The following is a 21,463-nucleotide window of genomic DNA, read 5'->3' as shown; positions in this document are numbered from 1 at the left end:
TGGTAGGATGCACAAAACCTCCACGTCTGAGCAACAAATTGCTTTTCTTGTACTAATTCAAATATCAATCACAGGAAAAAAAAAAAAACAAACCCATAATGAAACAAACAACAAACCAACCCTGTCTAGAAGAGAATGCCTCTGTCCTGTGAGGAAGGAGCTCATCTCAGCCTGGTGCATCCTTAGGCCAGTTCTGGTTTATGTTTCAAAACACTGAATGATTGAGCCAAAAGGAACAGAAACAAGAGAAGAAACAAGAAATGCCATAAAACTACTCTGCACTGTTCTCTTAGCTTCACGTGAAGACAAAGCCAGGATGTATTGTCTGTGGGTATCAGAGAAATGAACTATCATTTGTTCTGTCACCTGCACTCTCAAAAAATACGTCAGATTTATTTTCCTGTAGTTGGAGTTCTGCAGCGATCTCGAGAGAACAAAAACAAATTATAGCATTCTTAGGTTATGAAATTTTCAGTGACAAAGAAGCAGCCTCCTGTTTACAAATGTTTTTATAGTAAGGATCTGTTATTTAATATTCAAGGAAACAATCTCTGTATAAAAATCATATGGCCAAGGGAAAACTCAAAACTTTAGTCTCACATTAATAATAGCACTATAGTATGTTCAGACAGAGAAATATCTAAGAATCTATTATACTTTTCACTATTTACATTGTTTTGTTATTGTTTCCCAGCTTGGGCAATAAATAGTTCAATTTGTTGTATCAGCAGAATTCGGTGACACAAACCTCTGTACTTTTCCTGTAACACATTTCATCTGTTATCTCAGGGTACTTCACCTAGATCAGTATTATTGTCTACACTTTAGTGACGAAAAAAAAATCAAGATTTAGAGGTAAAAATAACGTTGTCAGGGCTGGAGTGTTGAACAGGTGGAAATGCAAGCCAGACTTCTAACTTCCAGTGTCTCATCCACAAGACTGATTAATCTCATCTCATCTGTTGACAGAGTCACATTAGAGTCGCTTAATCTTTAGGTCAGAGTTTAAGGATCAGACCTGGATGTCCCCATGATGGTGGGATGAAAGAGGTGAAGTATAAAAGAGAGGGAATCACAGCTATGGTCTCTGCAATGGAGGAGGTGCCCGTGCTAGAATGGAAGGGTGGGCAGTTTGGCTCTGGATACATTTTCAGAGCACCGCTTTGCTTCAGTTTGTGTGGTCAATAAGTGAGCTGAGAAAACCATTTGCCTGGTAAATAAAAGAGTAAACGACCTCATCTGATGTTCTTGGACAGGCCATGAGAACTGGACACACTCCCTCTGGCTCAAGCTGTAACAGGACAAATACTGCTCACACCCACCTTAAATACTTCAGTTCTAACTGGGTCCTCAGATCCAGCCCCCTTATTTTCACTCACAAACTGCCTGGGTTTGCCATAGTGAGCCTGGTGGATCAAAGGCCTGTCACTCACTAATTCCACACTATCATTTTGATCCATGTAGGCCTTTTTTTTTTTTTTTTCTTTCCCCCTCCTTCCTTTTTTTCCAATTTGTCCAAAGAGCAAGCCGGTGCACATTCTTATAAACCTTTAATTAACAAGCTGAAAAGACATTTTTCTGGCAATGCCTGACCTTTAAGCACTTTGTATGAATTTATCGATACCAGCAGAAACAATAATTTAAAAGGTTATTTTATGAGTGCTGAATAGTTTATGGCAGCACTTTTGTCAAGATAAATGAGTTTCTTATTACTACATTTACAGCTCTAAGCATTTTAATAAAAAAGGTCCATAAAAGTCAAAGATAACTCCAAATCTCTCCTTTATCTAAGTCTATTTGGGCTTTTTTGGTGACCCCTTGAAACACCTACAGTGTGGAGGGAGGACTGAAACGTGCAGGGACGGAGGAAAGGGAAGAGACAAGTTTCAGTTTGCTTCACAATTGTTTTGAAGCCAGATTTACTACCTTTATACTAAGACTTTTTTTTTTTTTCAAATAAAAGCAAATTCATCAGGTATATTTCCTACTGTCTAATTCACTAAATTTTACATCCAGCAGCCAAATTTTACATGCCAGGCAAGCATGTGGGCACTCATGACCCCTTGCTAACTCCTCACACCAGCCCCGCTCCAGGGCTGGAACAGGAACCTCAGCCACTGTGTCAGCCACTGTAGAAATTAACGGCTAATGAACACATATGGCTGCAACACAAACTACTTCCAAACCCCTGTCTTTGGTGACCTATAGTGAGCAGACAGCTATCCAGCATTCCAGGAACACCTTTTTTTGCTCGAGCAATCCACAGATGCCCTCAGACAGCAATCACAGCAGGCTCACTGTGTAGGTGACCTGCAATCTCAGCTCTTGGCTAAATGTCACCCAGCAGCATGCTCCGAAGGGTCACATTTTGAATTGCAAAAAAACAGGTGAAGAGAAGCAAATGAAATAATCTTTTTCAGTGGTCAGTTTACTCGCTGAGAAAGTGATAAGAATTTAAAAAAAGAAAACCAACCCCAAAGCCCAAAACCATGAGGACACAGTTGCACTGAAAGACAAAAAGCTGTTCCTCCCCTGTAACCAAAAGAAATGGAAAAATTTAGAAGGTACTGCCAAGTGTGGTTAAAAAAGAACATCACTTCTCGCCCTCATTTCTTCTATTAATATCCAATAGCACTGCAACTATTTGCTATATGTTCCTCCTATGCCTCTCCTGCGTTAAATCAACACCATCCCTAGATCAAGGCTCACAAGGAGAACTGAGGGATAGGAGTGTAGGGACAGTGGCAAGTAGAAGACATAAAAAGTGAAAAAAAAAAGAAGTATGGTATGGACAGAGAATAAGAATTCAAAGGATAGAGATGGTTGGTGGATAAAAAGATGCTTGAGGCAGAAACAAGGAAGAGATTTACATCGTCAATGATCAGACTACAAGCCATACATTCAGTTTCCTATGTCTATTATGCTGTGCCCTCCTTAGTCAATGCCTGAGTATTTAAATCCACAACTGACACGCCTTTGTGATTCTAGTAAACTTCTGCGTTTCAGCCCTGAACACGTATCTCTATATAGACACACATAGTTACACATCTCTATTTCACTGAAAGATATTTACCTTTTACTCAGTTTGGATAAATCCGTTTGTCAGACCATTGCTATGTTTGCTTTGAATTACAAATTCCTCCCCCCTCCCGCCTCCCTCCCCCCACCCCCCCTCCATTTCCCCATCCCTGCATTGGGATGTACTAACAAAAGCTTAAAGACCTGTTCCTACAACTCATTATCTGGCACAAATGGGTACATGAGCAATTTAGGATGAGATTGGGGAGGTAAAGATGTTCAGGGACACAGCTCCGTTCCTGTGCCAGAATTACACCAGCACAGACGAAATCACTGGAGTCAGTTGCTGAAGAGAACCAGGCTCCATGAGCAGCAGAAGGTTAAATAGCCACATAGTTTCAAAAGCCTTTCACTACAGCCTGTTACCAAAATAAATACTTAACTAAGGAACATATGGGTTTGTTGTATCTTTGCAGAGCAGTTCATTTATTTGAGTTCAACTGACACTGCACTGCTGTATTATTTGCAAACTATTTTCTACTGACATCAATACCGCGGCGCAAATACCGTGTTCCTACAATGCATTATAGAAATACTAATCTTTTCCTTTTTAAAGTGCATATGCATCTCTCTAAGATCTAGGTCTTCTTCATGTTGCAAATAAGACACCTAAGCTATTAAAAAAATGTTTTTGTCTGTTATGTGTTCAATATTGGCAACAACAGTTTTACAGAATGGATTTTTAATGTGGTAGTGACAGGGGAACAGATTGCTATGGCAACAGCAAAGATGAAAATTCTTAACCTGAATGGATCGTCACTGAAGTAATTGCAGGTTTTTTTACCCATTCTACATCCATTTTACAACTTGAATGCTGCATTCAACCTTGAGCTTGCTTTATATAAATGCCAAGCACTATATGCAACCTCCAAGTTCATTTGACTTAAAACTTGCTGCACCTTACCTCAATAATCCAGGATAGTTGCTGTCCTCTAGCTAACCTGAACATCTGAATGCCATTATTTTTTCATATAGTCCACCGGTAAAAGCACCGTGCACTCAGATAGAACTTTGAGGCTCCTGCAAGACCTGTGCACATGCTTTTTATTTCTTCCTTTCTTTCTAGACTTAACTTCTACAAAAATCTGTGGAAATCATTCTTCGTTCTCAAAGCACGGTGAAACCACTGTGCGTTGTATTTCTAATAATCTGGTGAAATAATGGCACGTTTCGGTCTCACACTCACACTGCATCCCAGGGAGACTGCAATCCAGGCATATTTTGTGTAAACAGTAGTTTAATTGGGATTTCGTAGAAACATAAAGATTTCTCTTCCAGCTTTTACAAGTGTTTGTTTTTTTACCCGCTTCCTTTCTCTCTACTCGGAATTCATTAATCACACTCTTGTATGCACATCTATTACTGTTACAGAGACAACCAGAAACACCACAAGTCCTGCTGCTTTTTTTTAAATATTGGTGTTTTTGAAACCACCCTTTCTGTGGGCACTGGAATTACCATTTAAACCAAGCACCACTGCAGCCAGTTAGCAATGGCTGAAGCTACACCAGATGCTTTTGCACTGCCACAGCCTACAACTGCTCCCACTGCCCGTTACAAGGCCCAGTGCTGGGGTAGCAACATGCAGCAGGAGGCAAAGCACCACCTTAAATTCCAAATCTGCTTCAAAAACTGCAGTGTGACCAAATTCTTAATTGCTGCAGAGGTATTCCTACTCAATCCCTTTCACTACCGCTCATCTGCAAAGAAACCCACAGCAGTTTCAAAGCTCAGGAGGGTATCAGAGGAGTATATGCAGAGATAAAACAAACAATTTTCTGCTTTTACCGTGGCTCTTTGGCTTTTCAGAGCACCATCTAATTTACCTCTGTTTTTACCGCAGCTCTCAGACTTTTCAGACCACTATCTCTACTTCTTGCCGCTTGCACGTCCCCATTGGGGTAAATTCAGAAAAACAAGCTGAGTTTAAACATGTTGTGGGCACATATTCTGGCAAAGGAAAAATATGATTAATAAAGCTTGTGAGTTTCCCTGGTTCAGAAAATCCCGCTGGTTACTCACTCAAGAGGACAGACCGCTGCACCGCATGCCTTTTCCTAAACACCACTTCCCATGGCTTAGCAGTTAGCATTTTCTATGAAGGCACCTGTATTTTTTTCAAGGGAAACAGCCAGGATTTTCCCTTAGTCATCAGATCACACTCTAAATTTCAGGGGGGTGCAGGGAGAGGAAAGAAGAAGCTTCACTATATGAACTACATTAGAATGCACATACCTGTCCTGTGATTTGAAGCTTTATTCAGAAATCAAATTGAGTTAATTAAGTCTCCACCTCCTGCACAAATGAGTATAGTCTCACTGAGTTGCAACAACACCACTCAGCAGCTGTGATCACACCTATAGTCTCTTGCTCAGCTGATTCATAAAAAAGAGCTGCTGCTTAACTACAAAACTGCTGCAGGTTGATGTTGTTTTTAATGACTAATGTCTTCAAATCACTTATTCCGTTTCCACAGAAATATTGCCGAGTAAAGAGAAAAGCGCCTGCACAGCGTGTCGCAGGACACAAATCCTAGTCTCTCTCCCAAACCAGTTTAAACGTGAGTAAAAATCTTCATCAGAGCCCCAGCAGTTGCTAAAGTAACTGCTGCCCTACCCCAGCTGCAGGACATGAGGATGAGGGTATGGGAAGAGGTGCTGGGAAGAGGAAAAACGATGGAGGAGACCACTGTCATTCCTTAATGATTTAGGCACGCCACCTATCAGAATGGCCCACGCAGCCCATTAGAAGCTACTGAAAAATTAAGATTATCTTCCAAATTATTCCACCTTAGCATCCGCAGGGCTCAGAGCTGCTTCTGCAGTTCCTGCTCTGAGTTTTTATTATGCATTCTTCAGTCACTCTGAAGAACTGGAAAACATGAGGGGAGTGACAGCCTGAGACAATCTATTCGCTCGCTGCCACACGGTCCCTTTTGTCAGGCCCTGAGCTGAGCTAATTCAGCTTGCTAACCAGGATAAAGAAAGTTTTCTGCTAGTTTAATTAGCTTAGGTAATTACCCAACAAGCAACAGAATAAATACAAGGGGAAAAGCAACATTTCTTAGCTGTGGGGGAGGAAGGGGAAGACAAAGCCCACAAAGACAGGGGAACATGAAAATGGAATGATAGTTCCAACCTTTCTGGAGAGAATGAGCTATTAGAGTGGCTCAGCCATAATAACTGGGTGCTGTCACCAAGAGCAACTTCCTTGAGTGTAGAACTTGGGGAATGAAAATGACTTTGCCTGAATCCCACACAAATATGGCTGATCTGAAAATCCCACCATCAGGGTAATTAGTTAGAAAAAAAAGGAAGCAATAACTTCCCCAAGAAAAATTAACTTGGATGTGTAGAGCACCCCAGAACCCTGCTTTATTTATTTTTAGGCAGGTTGCTCGGCAATCTTCAGTCGCTTGCCATTCAACAAAACCCATGGGAAAAACTGCTTCAGTACAGCACGGCTGAATTATCAACTGTTACTGAATGCTTAACGTGAGCATTGCACATAGGGCTGCAGCTGTGAAAACCCGTTGCAGATATTGCTACGTAGGTGCCGCCTTCTAATTAAGAGCAAAGACTGAAATACAGCAGCACCTTATTTAGTTTCGGAGGGTGACAAACTCTACAGTGTTCACTCACAAATGGAATTGATTCTTTGATGTTCCAAATGAAAAGGCTGATGGTTTATCTAGATTTACGTTCAGACAGGATTTGTCAAATTCATGCTTATAGAAATAATTACACAAATATTATTAATTCATAATTTAATATACATGCTATAGGTATGTGAATACACAAACACACAGTTCAGAACACAGTATTTTTCCAGAGTTAGAAGTACACTAAAACAAGCACCAGTGTTTCCCTACAATGACAGAGCCAGGAAATCTGAGGAGTTAGTAAGTAGAAAATCTCCTCTTTTTCCCTGTGGTGCATTAACATTAGTGCTAGCAGAACTAGCTTTATAAGCACTAAACTCAGCAAAGTTCTTTCATTTCAGAGCACAGAAATTGTATCTGTTTCTGGAACACGGAAATTCTAGGAAGAAAACTAGAAAAAAAAATCAAACAACAACTCTGGTCTACTATGTAGCCCATGTTCTGGCTCCTGTTTAGGATGTTTCATCCTGCTAGCCCCAGATAAACCTGGTTACTGGGTCATCTTCCAAGTTCCTAGTAGGCAGAGTTTCAGAGAAAGCCCCAAGGCGCTTGTGTCCAACAAAGCTCCAACTAGAGTTCAAAATCACCTACTCAAACCTCCCCCACTTGGTTGCTCTCAAGCCTTAAAAATAGTGAAATCCTCACGTGCTTCAGATTTAAGCATTAGTATTCTCTGGGAACCTGAAGGTTTGCCTCTTGGGAAGCCTGGAAACACCACCTTTGAGGTGTCAATGACTCAGTACCTAGAACTGAATCCCCAAATGCATGAAGGTATTGCACTTTACAATGTTCATCTCTCAGGTGCCTTACTGCAGTTCTTAATTAGGCATCCAAATTTCCATGTGTAGGGTACCCACAGAGTATGATGGGGCACCACGGGAAGAAATTTGCAAGCCAGCACCCTAGGGCAGAAGACAGAGGTCTAGACAGATGTGCTCGATGGGAGTGTTTTACTGCATTTCTGACTCCAGGCCTTGGTACGTGCTCTGAAAGAGACCTGCTTCATTCCCACTGGGATTCACCTTCCTGAGCCCCCCTGAATCTGCGTTCAACCCCTTTCATTCAAAACATGCTCCAAGAAACCTGTGCCTTCCTTTTTTTTCCTCCTTCCCATCTTTCCCTTTAACCAGTTTCTCAGGAGTTCAATTGCCTAGTCCAGAGAAGGAAGATTTTGGTTCCCACACCCACATGTGGCCCTGTAAGCCATTTAGCTACCTGAACATACCTGGGAGAAAGACTCATCTTCCAAGCTTTTCTGCTAAATTAGTCAGTGAGAGAAGAAAGAAGGTGGTCCCATGTCCCAGCAGTTAGAGGACACTTAGAGGAAAAGACAACCAACAATTCCAATCAATGCTTTGGCCACCTTGTCCAACTCTGTTAACATAACAGCAGTCCTCTCAATGCCCCAGCGCAAACATCTTGGCACACGGGGAATATGACTAATAGAAATAGAGGCATTTAAGGATTTCGTCTGTATCCAGACTTCAAAGCTGCTGAGCAGTTTGAGGATCTAAGTTGTGAACTCCAGACAGCTAGGTGCACTTCACTGAAGTACTTCCAAAGATCTAGTCTAAATCTCTCTTGCTAGAAATCAAAGGTATAGGGAGAAATATATGTCCCATATTTTCAGTCTGCATACTTTGCAAATTAAGACAGCACAACAATATTGTCTTCATAAAGCCAGAACCACGAACGTTTATGAGTCTTAACTCGGTTCAGGGAAGGTCTCTATATGTGTATCTATGTATGTATCTACATACATAGATCATCACAGACATCAGGACTTCAACCCAGCCATTGCCAGACCTAGAAATGGAAAAGCTGTTCTGGTTTTTTGTTTTGTTGTGTTTGTTGGGGTTTTTTAACTGGACAATAGCATCTTAAATCCAAAACAATTGCCAGAGAGATTCAAAGAGAATTTTATTACCTAAAATTTCTTTTAATTTTTTTAGACTGACTGGCCCTTACTCAAACAGGGTTATTTATATCATCCCATTGACCCAAAAAGCAAATTGTTGGTAAGGGATGCTACTCAGTTCCTCAGTTACCTGCTACTTGCACGCATGAAAGTTCTGTATAGTCTACACCCTGACACTGTAAATTGAAAAATTAAAAGAAAAAAAATATGTTGAACAGGTCACTGATTTTTTTTTTAATTAGAAGTTCCTTTTCAACAAAAATGTAATAATAATAACAACAATAATAATTATTAATGGCATTGTAAACCTACTGTATTGTTATTAGGAAAACGGTTAGAGACATCCTAGTGATGTAATCTCATAGATTAACTGGTATGGATCTAGCTTCACTATACTTGACTTCAGTGCAGCTATTCCAGATTCACACATTTGAAAATGCTCACAAAATATGTTGAGCAATACTTTGTTATTAAGAAGGTTTACAAACCTACATAATGTATATCAAGACATAGGTTGATTCTGGTCCTATATAATAACTTCTAAATTCAGAAGCAATTTCTGGACTCAGGCTCGAAAAGCCAGTTTGAGCTCTTCCTCAAGACTTGACAACACAAGTGTAAACACTTTGAGCCATCATAGTGGTGGTTCAAAGCCACTTACTCTGGTTTTAAAGCCCACATTGGGAACACAGACATAGCAGAAACCTGAAGCTTTTTATCGTCCCATTAGGGAGGCTAGGCTTCTCTTCCAGCAGCACTAACAAATGCAGTGTGTAATTTCCCATATAGCAAGAAATGTTAAAAAGTGATATGAGTTGGCAGAATACAGATGATTGCCTTATACTGTGAAAAGATGAGTGCAGGGGAAAATTAATATATGTTTTACTCTAGAAGAAAATGTTGTGAAATCAACAAATAGGGTGGTGGGATTTTATTAGAGAAAATGCTAATTAATTACCACACAGAGTCCTAAAACTATTTTAAAAAACCTCTAAAATCATGCCCTGTGGTACCCCTGCCGAATTTCTACAATATTCTCATCACTATTATGCCAAAATAGCTGTCTTTTGCAAGTATTTTGGTGTAGTGATTCTTTAAAGAGAAAGGAAGATTACATTAAATTAAACAAAGCTGACTTGTGTTTTTATGTTACACCCATAAGGACAGTAAGCATTCAGGTAAGACCCCTAAATCATCATTACCACTTCTGCAAACTACAAGAAACACAACGTTACTTAAATCTTATCAAAGCTGTCATGCACTTTCTGGTATTACCTATTCAATCACTGCTAGTTCAGTGATCTTGTACGTAAAAATGAACTTATCTCCAATCCAGCCAGTCTCATTGTTTGATTCAGTGAGGGGTGCAACAATTGAGGTGATTGTAATATCACAATCCATCACAGTATGTGCAAATTTGATGACACAGTCACTGAACTGGGGTCTCAATAAATTCAAACAGGAGAAACAGGCTAAACAGAGGTCTTTAGTAAGGATTTCACTGAGGGGAAAAAAAACCCCAACAAACCAAAAAACACAACAGTTGTACCCATTAACTAAATGTCTTGTATAAGATCAGTGGGGACATGTTCTTGCTTTCATGGGCCATATCTTCAAGGGTAATATTTGGCCAAAGAATTAGAATACTGAAAAAGAATAAGACCCCAGCACAGAAAAGCAGGTAAATACAAACTCAGTTACAAGCACACAATCCTACTGAAGACGTGAAGTATACACATGTTAAACTCAGGGTTATGCTCAAGTGAAGGATAAAGTTGAACGAGTTTTCTGAAATTATTTATATTGAAACCTGCTTGTAAGATTAACAAAAGAGAATTTTGGTTTGTCTTACCTTGCCTGGTACCTGGCTTATTTTTAAAGGGTCTATGTTTCAGTTTTCATAATGATAAAAGTCCAAGTCCAATGCAAGTCTCTTTACACAGAGGGCAAAAATGTGACTCGAGACTACAGCACACCTTCTGCACAAGAATTATCTGCACTGAAGGCACATCAAGCCCAAGAGTGATTTAAAAGCAGTCAAAGAAGAAACAGGCTCACGATAAATAAAAGTTAGTAACTAGTCTTTTCCCACCCATACACACATACATGAGTACCAAAAACACACGATAGAACTGCTAACAGGCATCCGCCAACACTCTGTCCTTGTCACTGATGGAAATTGAAATATATCTGTCTTGCCATTCAGCTATTCTCTAAATTTAGAGATGAACAAATTTGGTTAAATTTGGATCAGATCACTTTCTGACTCACATTACCCTGCAAGTTAGCAATCCCTCACACGTCACCCAAAAAAGGCCACTGAATGTAAAACACAATCTCTTACCTTTGTGAGGCACCGCACACAGCCAAAGCAAGGAGCACAAAAATACACAGCGCTAAGAAACAGGGAACCCGTACAAACAATTCTGATATGAACAGCAGAAGAGTGCTCATGTGTTGAAATATGCATTCAGAGAGCCAAATCTTTATACTAGTGGAAACTCAGATAACTCCATCATTTTGAGCACCATTCTCTACCTTCCCAGGCAGCGAGGGTCTGCCCTTCCATATAGGAATGTCTCCACAGACAGATTTCTTTTCTCTCTCTCTCTCTCACATATACACAAACACTTTTAATTGCTTATTGTGTAGCAATTTAACTTGAATTTTTATAAAATGGCTGTGATGTGAAGAAAAGATAACAACTAAACCCTAACATCAATAAGTGCTAATAAATATTAATATAACATAAGCACCACTTTTATTGCAATGTGAAACCAGTTTATTATCCACAGATGAAATCAAATTGCTGCCTTTATTACTGTCAGGAATGACTTCTAAGATATTTCTATTTACTACTTGAGTATTCATCAGCACTCTGTATTTACATCATCTAGTCTCCCTCTCTCTCTCTCTCCCTCTCCCTCCCCTCCCTGCGTATACGTAAAATAATTTAAGAGCAGTATTTTCTCATACGGTTTCCCAATTAATTTAAACACAGACACAAATGTACATTATGAGATTAAGCGGCAGATCAATTGCCAAATCCTGATACGGTCGTAACACCAACAGGAAATCTTATCATGCTTGGATTTGCAAATACGAACATTGAAAGGAGATAAATACAGAGTCTGCAGTCTGGTATCAAACACTCAGATTCCTGCAAATTATTCAACTACCCCACCAACTCCAGGGATAATGAAAAAACCCCACCTTTTGACGATAAATGGAACTAAGATGTTTGGCGATAGTCCAAAGCCTTTCATTTCCTAAAGTGGTGCCTTTTATTAAAGTAACAGTACATGTAGAATAAGTGGATGTTTTTATGCATCCTGTAATTTAGAAAAACCTAAGAGATGATTTCCCCACCCCCAAAGTTGATCATCTTTCATTATTACAAACTGCACTTCAAGTTTGAATCACACAGCCCTCAAATTTTCTATCCATCCCCTGGCATTCTCGCTCCCCCATTTTAAATAGAACTAACTTGAAAATTCTGACATTTTCAAGAATGCTTGCCTGGTAATTTCCGTGAGGCACAGACAGCCTCCAATTACAATGAAATAGCTACAGTGTATTACCATTTTTAGAGCATTCTTTGGTTTTTCTGAAGTGAATCAAAGCTCTCCATGGGAGCTACTCTGATTAGCGTCAAAACAATAATGTGCTACAAACTCTCGGCATTAGAACAAGGGACGTGGAACTTTGTTTTCACGGGTGATAGATAAGCATGTATAAAAATACCAGGGAAACTTCCATAAGGGGACTGCCTATATATTCCTATGTTTTAAGGCTCTCCTTACTAGGAAGTTAAAACAGCTCCCAAGAAAAGGCATGAAACTCAAGCATTTCCGTCCTTTAACTTGGTCTCTTTTGTCCCATTCTCTGTACACGGGCCAAATAATTACTTCTGGCTGTAAGGCCCTGACCATGCAAACAGGCCAAGAGCTCCACCACTCTCCTGCAGTATCAGGAATCATTGACAAAATACAAGTAGGCCCAGTTCACCTCCTTCCACAGGTGTTCCTCAATAGAGACTCTTCTCAGACACTCATTGGAGGAAACCCCATTCCATAAACACTGAAGTAGCGCGTCCATCCCTACACCCACTTCACACGAACCTGCAGTGGGGACGTCTAGTGACACGAAGGTTGCAGAGGACAGAACCATAGCACTGTCTCCAAAACTGAGACTGGCTATTCTTTTCCCTGGCCGTTTCAGTGTTTGCAGTGTTGGGATTTGTTTGCCAGCCCCCACAGAAACACGTTTGGAAAGGTTGTTCCCAGATTCTCGCAACGAAGCGTCAGGCAGCGTGAGTCCACTTCTGCTTATCCTTTCCTGCTGAATATCCACTGCCTTCACCAGGGATTTCTGGCTATGTAAGGAATGCCATGTTGGGCCTAATCAGGTTTCATTCAGCTGCTGAGAGTCTTTATTCAGTCTTTGGTACCAGTGGGTGCTTGTCCCTATTGTAGACCAAATGAAAAAGCAGATTGAGAAAAGCAGGAATCCGTGCACTTTAGATGTATTGACCATATACGTACGTCTGGGATATTTAAAAGGAAGCTATTTATAATCAGGAAGCATAAGTGCTTATTCTGAATCTGACATTTAAATATCCCATCAACAGCAACCAGCATTGCAAAACAGTTTAATTAACCTGAAAGGATGTAATTTTATGCTATTTAGCAAGAAATACAAAATTTAAAGTGCTTTTACGCGGTAAGGCCAAATCCTGCTCTTAGCTACCCATACTCAAATATGGAGTAAATTCATGTACCTCCTTTAACAAACCTGCAGCTGAGGTGGTGTAAATGCAAGCATTTATGTTATGCATCCTCTGTAATCCATCTCCTAAAATTACCATGCTCTTTACAACATCCTAATAGTAGACTTAAAACTTAGCAAAGCCCCAGTGACAGAACGGATCACTGGATGGTGTGTGGGGCTGTGAACCCTTGGGGTTCCCCCTCTCCTTGTCTTTTTCTTTATTATTATTTTTAATTTAATTTGGCTGAGCTACCTCTCCTCTCCGACATTTACAAGTATCTCCTGAAGACAACTTGCCTTAAAGCTATCAAAGGATAACCCAGGAGATACAGAATACAAATTACTGCATAAAATATTACAAAAAATTAATATATATCTCTATATAAATTATTTATATAAAATATGTATTTATAGAATAAGCCAACGTCTTTCTCCTACTCATGCTCACGATGTGGCTGACATCCTTCTGAAAGCCTGAGAGGTGTGGTGGACTGTGATGGATAAATCTCAGCTCTCTCCTGCAGTGTGACCCCAGAAGTCACTTCATCTCTCTGAACTCGGATTCACCCCAGAAATTTTTTCTCACCTGCTTGTATTTATCTGCTTTTTAACACAGACTCCCTCCAACAAGTGTCTGCCATGGAGACCAAACAGGAAGGCTAATCGAGTAGCTAACATGCTAATAAGACTCTGCTTCAACTCTCTGCTCTACGAGGGCATCTGTGTGTCCCCAGGTACCACGAGCAGAATTTCCAGTAGGATTTAGGACAGAGAATATTTTGGAGAATCTCAGTCTTCACCTCTTCCAGTTGTAATCTCAGCAAAGTTCTTGATGCAATATTCCCTACCTATGCTTGTTACGTTTCTTCACAGCTGTTCAAGTGGGATCCCAGAGAAGCGTTTTGGTCCTTTGACATCTCCACAGGTTCCTCTAACACGGCCCAGTAGGACCATACATCAAAATTCTTCTGCCTACTGTGACTCTGGTTTATGAACCCATGGGCTAGATGGCATGGGAGGTACCACAACCATCTCATCCTTGGGCCTGCCTGTTGAAAATCTTCCTGCCACATGCTTTCTGTGTAACTCTTTCCTGTGTTGTTATTTCTAGTACAACCCATACCACACCAAGCTCCACTCATAAACGGGCAGAAGCAGATAGCTCAGAGTGCTAATATGGCCCCAGCAGACCCAGCCCCCATTCAGCACTTTGGGAGATCATAAAAAGCAGTACAATTTGGGGCAAATCACCCACACAGCATAACCATTGCTCTGTTCCTGCAGGAGAGAGATCCAGAAACCAGCATAGTACCAGATAAGATGAAGCTCAGGTAAGCCCTCAACAAAACTCTTTAACATCTTGAAATCATGAGCCATCGCTGTTCCACACACACCTGGAGAAAGATATAACTGGTGTGATGGTAAGACCAGAAGCCATGGACTCCAGAATCATGATTTTTTTTGGTACACTACAGACAACCTGGTACACTTCTGATGCAAGCAAGATGGTTGGACACAATGATCTTGAAGGTCTTTTCCAACCGAAACCATTCTATGATTCTAAGACTGTTGGTCCTCCTGTAGATAGCCAAAATGACCATGGTATTCAGAATCCATAACGCAAATGTCTTCATTTTTCACCTTCCTTAGACCCATGTAGAGCCTCTGGATCTTTCTTCTGTCCTTCCCTGTGATCACAAGTTATCAGCTCCATCTTGGTACAATGAGATCATCGTGGGTGATGAAGATTGAGCAGCAGATCCAGACAATTAAGATATCCGGTAACACATCCAGATAAGCAGCAGATCCAGTAAGTATGAGGCAGATGGGTAAAGATCTATGGCAAGAGCTAAAAATGGGGCTGTAACATGCTCCAGAGACTTGTGGGACAGTTCTCACTCCCAAGGATGCCGTGCTCAGCACTGACCTGTCTGAGGCATGCTCAAAATGACCAAAAAGACTGGCAGTGGACCCTGCCTACCTAAGGCAACTCTTGGGAGCTTCCTGTGAAGAAGCATAAATGGATCCTTTCTTTCTCCATTTTCCAGCAGCAAAATGTGGAATAATGGCACCTTAGTCACAGTAACTCCATATTGTGAGGACAAATTGACTATTGCCATGTACTCAGACACTGTGCTACCATGGATCACAGAAAAAAAGCTACGTAGAGCCACATAACCAATCCGGATAAATATATCTATAAATAAAACCTCTAAGTACTACTGCAATACAAATAATAAATAAAAGCCAAAAAGACTTAGTCATACACGCAGGTGGATTTCCAATTATGGAGGAAGCACTTTTACAGAGAGCAGAGTGGAGCACATTAAGTGGGATGGTGAAGAGAAAGGTAATAAATCATTCTACAAATAAATTATTCTGAAAAATGGCCATCACTGGCAGAGGTATGTTCTTAAACTTCTGGAATGCAGTTTTTTCTAGTAAATTGAATATACAGATAGCTAAGAAGTATATATGAGCATCCTCCTACACGTATAAAAGCCTCTTTTCCCTGAAAAAAAATGGATACCCATGTAGCCTGCTCAATCTAAACACGGATACAAGTAGTTCTCTGAGCTGTGGAGTTAATGAAGCATTTGTGGAGAACAGTTTACTATCTTGCCAAGAATTTATAGCACTATAAATCCTCATACTGTATTTTACTTTGAAATAACCTCCCTGTATAGACAAGCCCCAAGACGCAACAGCACATGTGCATGGGGAAGCTTGCCAAACTTTCCTCCAGCTGACCCAGGGAATACGTGTGCAGGAAAGGAGCATGGAGAGGAGCAGGAGGCAGATTTTATGCCATTCCTTGTGGACTTCTGATGGACAGGGAGTCAGTGCCTTGCTAAGATGTTTTCTAAGAGCCACCCAGAGTAACAGGGGACAGAGCACCACACCAGAAAAGAGACAGCTCTTTTATTACAGCAGGGTCCACATGTTCTTGCACCTAATAATATCTGCTTTGCCATTTAGAAGTCTCTGGGACTTACAGGGGGTGACCAGTGCACATACAGCACAGACCGGTATGTACAGAGAACGCTGTTTATGTTGACACAGCAGAGCCAGCTCTGGCAGCTCTCGCTCCAGGGGCACGGGTCAGGTTTAAAGCCAGTGAGGTGGGGCTGTGTAGAGATAGCTAAGCTGTCTCTGGAGCTAGAGAAGTGGACCTGCCCAAGAGGCAAAGGTTACCTTGAGCAGCACCCAGCGTGCTGCTTCCAGGACACCGACTATCTCTGCAGAGCCACTCTGCCCTATGTTTCTGTGCAGCATCTTTGAGCAGCCTGTATCACGGTGCCCCGTGGCCCAGTGCCGATACGCCCTTGCAGTGCCTTTATTTTCTTCCTTCCACAACAGCTCCTGAAAAGAAGACAAGTGCTCTGACAGCTGTATTCCCCCCTCTTTGCTTGGTCTCCCAATAGCTGGCTGATCTAAGTGTCCCTCAAATGGCTTTCTGCTTTCCCCAAACCAGGTTCTGGGATGCCTGCTGGCCCTCAGCTTTGCTATTCGGGAGAAGACGAGGAGGTAGCAGAGGGGCTTTTTCTTTACCCGGTACATTGTTCCAGCACAGCAGATGGGACTTTGTCCTTCAGCAAAGCAACCTCAGATCCTGCTTTCAGTCGGGAAATGGTGGCCAGGATGGGAAATAGCAAATACCACATAAACACAGCTACAATAAAAATATAATTTGAGAGGTTTATATTATTTACGTTTTATGCCAAGAGTAGTCTGTAGGTATGGGCATGCTGATACCCCACACCTACCCAGTAGCTCCAGGCCATTCTCTATACAGAACAGCAATGGCTGCTCTCTGAAGGCAAAGCGCTCCTAGCGTGAACACAGCATATGCCAGCAAAATTCAGCTTATGCCAGCAAAATTCTGCTTTTGCCAACGTAACTCGCTCCAGATCACCCAAATAAAGCTGTAAGCTTCCTTTCTCTAAGCAGGAGAAAGAGCTATACTCGTGACATCCCTGCACCTACGCTTTCTCATCAATGTGGCTCCAGCAGTCACCCCGAAAGATCACCAGATCAACCCTGAACGGCTGCCAAGGAACAGTGTAGACCTCGTGCTAGTTTCTGGAGCTCGCTGTTTCCAGTGCTTACGGAATTCCATCTTTGTTGATATTGCGATGTCTCCTGCTTCTAATAAAACATGTGACAAGCATCTAAGCAATTGTCTGCTATCTGTTACGCATGTAGTTATTCAGGTGCTTTTTTCAACGCAGATATGGCTTCCATTACGGCCAACAACGTTTCCAAACCACTTTAAAAACCTGCTGGGTAAACAACAGCCCAAAATGAAAGTGCTGACACGCAGCTGCCCAAATGAAAATTCTGTAACAAACTGAGGTTTAATCCTATCTGTATCTGAAGGTTCTGTGTTCAGGTTACAGTGTTTGATGCCCTATTTTTTTCTGCTGAGTTTCACTTAGCATTTCATTCTTCCTGCTAGATACCACTTGAGATGACCGTATGCACATCCTGATCCCCTTAAATGCTTTCGAGCAGAAACCACTGTTCAGAAACTCATAACATTACATTTCATGCACTTGCCCTTTCCCTCACTTTGCAGATACAGAGGAATAGGCTGCACTACACCCGTAATCTCATTTACTACTATCAGCTTGCCACCTTAACCCAGTTTGCAGAAAGCTGTCATTATCCTCCATCTCACAAACTTCATACATTACACCAGAAGAAATGCCATGGAAAAAAGAAAGTAAAAAAAAAAAAAAAAGTAAATGCTTATTAATAAATGTCAACAATGAAATTTCCCTCCGACATGACAGTGCTAGTAACTACGGTGTTACTGCTATTGATTGGCAATCACCACTCCGGGAACAATCAAGAATACTGAGCATGAAGCAAAAAATCTATGATGGTTCTTTCCTTTTTTTTTTCCCTTGGACCAGAAAAAGAAACCTTGCAAAGCAAAGCAAATTTAATTTGCGTAGAGGAGTGATAATTAACATGCAATCCAGCACCATGCTTCTTGACAGCTTAGGACAGAAGGTCAGCTTGCATTTTTTTATATTTACAATTCAATATATATAATTGTTTTTATCCATGCCTGCTGACTGCTCTCAAAGGAAGAAACCGCTACAGTCCTCTGCTTCAGAAACTTGCCATGGCTCAGCTTCTTCCATAAATTACTAACATAATCACAGATACTAAATCAGGAAACCACAGTTGTTGGAAACTTGTGATGTGAAGACATGTCTAAAGAAGAACACTGGACCCCTTCCTCTAGCAAAACCAAGGCAAACCCCAAATGCCAGACAATATTCCCATGCTATTCCAGTAACAGTAAGCTCTGCTTAAAGAGTAATTCCAGGGCAAATGCTGTTTTGGGTTTGAGAGAAGATAGACTAGAAACACGTGCGCAAGCATCAGCGCTTTGCTCCAGCAAGCTGCGATGCACCACTTGGCTGCGGCACGTCTGGGGACAGGGAAGGTGGCAGTGGGACCTGTTTGCCCTTTGGAAAAAGATAAATGGGGAGCACCACAGATGATTCAACAGCTGGCCAGCTTACCGCAATGGAAAGTCTTCTCCTTGAACAACACTTGCAGAAGTTACAAGTTCGCAGGCAACTACTGGAACTGACACTGTTCTTCAGCACCCGGGGCTGTTACTTCACTGTTTAGGCTAAATACATTGACTGTTATTTCAGGCTTCTTCCTTTGCTGTTTTGATTCTTTCCTTCCTATGGCTTCTGACAGTGACAGTAAAAGATAGTCCTTCACAAAATGACAGGCCACTGAAACATTGAAACTTTCGTCTTTTATGTGATTATCGTTTATATAGTTATTTTCCAGGATTCTAAGAAATATCTGCTGGGATAGCTTCGAGTATCTTTTCAATAAAGCATAAACAACACCTTCAATAAAGGAAATTACCCCAGCGTGAATACAGAATGGAGATTCGAAATCGAATTCCCCACACAGCTACGTTAGTGCAACAGCTAAAGACAGCGCCATTTCTCCAGAAAAAAAATGACAGGACAATTTTGTTCCCAAAGTGGTTGGATATGCTGTCCCTGTCGTTAACGGGTGCAGTGGGTGGCGGTCATTCCTTGTCCGATGTTTAGGAAGGGGCTTCCTGGGTATTGAAAAACCTTGTGCATTCCACCATAACCTTGATTTACAAAAGTCTTCAGCTGCAGGTTGCCTGTTGCCCTTATCCACACGGGGTTATTCTTTCCCAATTCACGTCCTAAGCTTGTGAAGAGGAAATGAAGTACAAACTCAGACTACCGCAGCCTCTGTGTGCAGAAAGTAGAAAGGAAATCCACATTTCCAATGTTAGCAGTAATGCTTCACATCCTCTTCTCCACAGTTTTAGGAAGGCTTTGCCACTTGCTTCACATTTTGACTTCATCAGCACCATTTCCCTCTCCTGACACGCACCGTGACTGGAGTAAAAACTTCTCTCCTGTGGCTGTTAACAGACCGCACAAAACAGCGTCTCCGGCAAACTGCACCCTTTTCCCCCTCCTTTCACTAATTCAATCCGTTTATTTCATATGTAGATTACCGTGAACATAAGCATTAAACATACACATACATACATACATCTGCACCTGGAAGCAACAGCCTGGCAGCCTGCCAGCACCCGAACAGTTTGTGCTCTTGCTCCCTCTGCCTAAGCAAGGGAAGGTACCCTGGCACCGCACCAAGGATGCTTGAAACGCAGGCATAGCCAGGGACCCCCCCATCCCCACCAGGGGTAGGTAAGCTCACAGTGTGGCCACCGGCATCTCTTCACACATACCTTGTTGATTTTAAGAGCTGATTCTTAATCAGGAAAGTACCCACAGAAGGTGGACAACTGGGCTAAGCAGCAGCCAAGAGGCAAACAACTACCCTCTGCTCAGCGCAGATCCCATTGACCGGGGCGCACGTCCCGTCCACGCTGTCAGCAGTGGGGGCCCTACCCGTCCCCCAAACCTGTCGGACACCAGCAGCCCCGTGCTTCAGCCCACCTCCCCACTCCCCAGCCTGCTCAGCACCTACCCTGCCCCCGGCAGGGCTGGGGACCCCCGGTACCGCCAAGAGAGCAAGTACCCACAGTAGCTGTGGGGTGGAGGGTCCCCACAGCACCAAAAGGAGAAGCCCTCCCCCTTCCAGGGCTGCGGGGCGAGTCTCCGCACCCCGAGAACTCGTAGAGGACCGGGCAGCTCTCCCCCCCCGCCCGTCCCCCCAGCATCCCCATAGCCCTGACGCCACCCGGAGCACCCACAACACCCATCCCCTCGCACCCTCCCCCTTCCTTCCAGCCACCCCTCTCCGCCCCGTCGGGGCGCCGGCCCCGCCCCCGCCCGCCCCTCCCGCCCCCCGCGGCGGCGGAGCCCGCAGCGCACCGCCCGCCCGCCCGGCGTTACCTGGGCATTGGAGCCGAGCTCGGGCGGCCGGCGGGCTCCCACCAGCTTGGCCGTGGTCTGCAGGTTGATGGGGGCGCTCTGCGGGGGCTCCACGCCCGCGGCGCTGCAGCCCAGCCCGCCGTTGAGGTGCGCCGTCACCATCGCGATGGGAGCCTTGGCCGGCAGGACGGAGATGGCCAGGCTCTGCCCGGGGCTGCCGCTGGGGCTCCCGCTGCCGCCGCCGCCGCCGGGTGCCTTGAGGAGCGCCGGGACGCCGCCGGGCTTGGCGCTGCCGCTGGCGCCGCCGCCCACCAGCACGGCCGCGGGGCAGCTCCGCACCGCCAGCTTCTGCCGGGGGAGAGAAGGGGAGAGAGAAGCGGCATCGTCACCCGCCGGGCTGCAGCCGGACCCCGGTCCCCCGGCCCCCGCCGCCGCTCTGCCCCCCGGCCGGCCGAGCTCCCGCGGCTGGAGCTGCCCTGCCGGGCTCGGCCCTGCCAGCACGGATTCGCGGTTCTTGTCCCGTGGGGTTTTCTCCTTGGAAGGACCGGCGGGAGGGAGGGAGGGCAGGGGAGCGGCTGCGCTGCCCCTGCTCGCTCGCGAACCTGCGGTTTCACCGGGGGGGGGTCAAAGTTTTTGGGTCTGGGGTAGGGTTTTTTTCCCTTTTGGTAT

General features: G+C 43.2%; 1 protein-coding gene across 4 annotated transcripts in view; it reads right to left on the bottom strand.

Annotated features, from left to right (window-relative positions):
• The window catches only part of PHF21B (PHD finger protein 21B), a gene marked incomplete at its 3' end in the record, with an annotated part of 166,162 nt that overhangs the window by 46,352 nt on the left and 98,347 nt on the right, over positions 1-21,463 (bottom strand). For 2 of the 4 annotated variants that reach the window (XM_084263996.1, XM_084263997.1), the window contains one exon: positions 20,816-21,142. The exons of the other annotated variants lie outside the window; for them this stretch is intronic. In XM_084263996.1, coding sequence (XP_084120122.1) covers positions 20,816-21,142 — 327 coding nt within the window. The remainder of the gene's footprint in view (positions 1-20,815; positions 21,143-21,463) is intronic. 4 annotated transcript variants of the gene reach the window in all.

This window comes from Gallinula chloropus, assembly GCF_964237585.1.
Source record: "Gallinula chloropus genome assembly, chromosome: 1".
In the NCBI taxonomy this organism is placed as follows: Eukaryota; Metazoa; Chordata; class Aves; order Gruiformes; family Rallidae; genus Gallinula; species Gallinula chloropus.
This window is presented reverse-complemented; position numbering and strand designations above follow the sequence as displayed.